Below are 2,135 nucleotides of genomic sequence, written 5' to 3'. Positions count from 1 at the left end.
TATATATATATATATGTATATACATATATTTACATATATACAAGCATATACGCATGGATCCACACAGGGCTCGAATACAAGCTAGTAGCAACCGGCTAATTTGTGCAAAACAGAGGCTTCTGCGCTTCTCCGCAGATTGAATCAATACCTCCACGCATGAAAGCAGCCCGGACCCGCCCGTGCATCGTCTTGATACTATTATTCAACCACGGTTTCGAGTCGTAGTGGTACTTTACGTTGTGGCCAAATGCTACTGAAATGGTTATATGCGACTGATGTCGTTTAAACTCAGCCTGTGCACAATCACAATGGCTCGAATTCAGAGGTTTATTTGTGAAGGTGTAGCCTTTGGGGCTCTACATTGGAGGATGCGACCAGGTATCGATTGTAAATATATAAATAGCAGAAAATATTGTCCAAAACAAGAGGCGGAGCTATGTTGACAAAATATTTAGTAATAAATACAAATAGTTTTTCAATGACTACCGTTACTATGCTCAACTATAATATACCCGCCACCACTAGACTTGCCTTTTTAGTTTTTTAGTTTTTATATAAAGTTTGAACTCTTGGAGTCTTTGGAACAAACGAACTTTCTGCAAGATTTCGCATCTGTTCAATTTTCTTAGAAAAATATGTTGAACTTTATGTTACATACCAAAATTATGTATTTTAAAAAAAAAATACTGTAAAAATATTTATTCTCAGTGTCTCAGTCTCTCTAAATTTACCAAAGAGAGCTATCAGCTATGCACATAATCAGTTAAGATTACTAACGGTCTCCAAACTAGAGTAAACTCTAATCAGTAATCAACTAATCATACTCTATCTCTCGTTTGAGTTTTTTTCAAGTTTTCAGTCTATTGCAGTACATGTGTATTCATTGGGAGTATGTATGTAATATCTATTTTCTATGAATATGTCTGTATGTATATAAAATTATAAATGCAGTATGTCAGCTGTTTGAATGTTTGGCTGTTTGGCCGGGCGTTTGCAAGTTAATTTTTGTTGCATATAATTTTCTTTGCTCTTAGAGTACGTTTTTAAAAAATGGATATAGATGTGCTCCAAATTTAAACCTCATCTTTTGCAACATCTTTTGCCACAGAATTAGAAGTACAGAACAATATATTTTTAATATTTTTTAAATATGAGTCATGGAGTTGGAGTTTTGGACAACCCAGAAGTTGTTCTGACAGATAACAAACACGTTGCTCGAAAATTTTATCATATGTAGAAGGCAATATTTTTTAACAGCTATTGTTCTGAACTTCTAATTATGTGGCAAATGAGTTTGAACTTTGAATTTTGATAAAGATTTGAGCATGTCTTTTGTCAAAAGAAAAAAAACATACAACAATTTCATGATTTATTATAGATGAGTTCGCACAGCACATAGCTCTTGCGATAGTGTTAGTGGTGTGCACTTCTGACCTTCACGGCTTTACCTGATGTGTAAAATTAGCACACAACCCTCTGTATAAGGGTTTGCGGACTTCACTAGCTAAAGCTGCAGGGGTAATCGAGATCGAAGATAAGTAATTCGTATCAGGAGAATATGAAAGACTTTCATCTCTTTCAGCAGCTACACTGAGATAGCTTCAATAAATAGATAAATTCCTGCATAGAAATTATGTACATATATCTCAAGATTCTTTTGGGTGTATATCAGGCACTGAGGAGAACAGAGTGTAGCGGAACATACGTGAAACTTGCTCCTTTCTCGGGAAAATTACAACGAAATGTGTATATTGTGCAACATAGGAGCATACATACGAATCTCATAGATGTAGTATCTGACCAGCGTACAACAAGCAAGGCCGCATCATGCAAATACATTCACTACCATTTTTCATCTCAATACTGAGCTAGTAGATCCGAAGTAGAACCTCGCTTCAGCTGTTAACCCAAAAACTTGCAACCGTACTCGTGTACACTTAATAGCTAGATTCAGAAACAACCAACTATGCAAACCGTAATAATGTGAAAGCGACTTCAGCTGACAAATGATTCCTGGCATACTATGATACAATGTGTAAAAAAAGGTATGTAAGCGCTAGGCAGGATCATTGTGACTGTTCCTTATTGTTAGATACGTGCACCCTCGTGTACTTGTACATGTGTATGCGTTATAT

General features: G+C 35.8%; 1 protein-coding gene across 1 annotated transcript in view; it reads right to left on the bottom strand.

Moving 5' to 3' along the window:
• SARC_10218 (hypothetical protein) overlaps window positions 1–367 on the bottom strand; it is a 4,799-nt gene extending 4,432 nt beyond the window's left edge. Inside the window, exon 1 of the mRNA XM_014295744.1 lies at window positions 149–367. Coding sequence (XP_014151219.1) covers window positions 149–185 — 37 coding nt within the window. The 5' untranslated portion in view covers window positions 186–367. The remainder of the gene's footprint in view (window positions 1–148) is intronic.
• Window positions 368–2,135: the final 1,768 nt, after the last annotated feature.

Source organism: Sphaeroforma arctica (assembly GCF_001186125.1).
Source record: "Sphaeroforma arctica JP610 unplaced genomic scaffold supercont1.1174, whole genome shotgun sequence".
NCBI lineage: Eukaryota > Ichthyosporea > Ichthyophonida > Sphaeroforma > Sphaeroforma arctica.
This window is presented reverse-complemented; position numbering and strand designations above follow the sequence as displayed.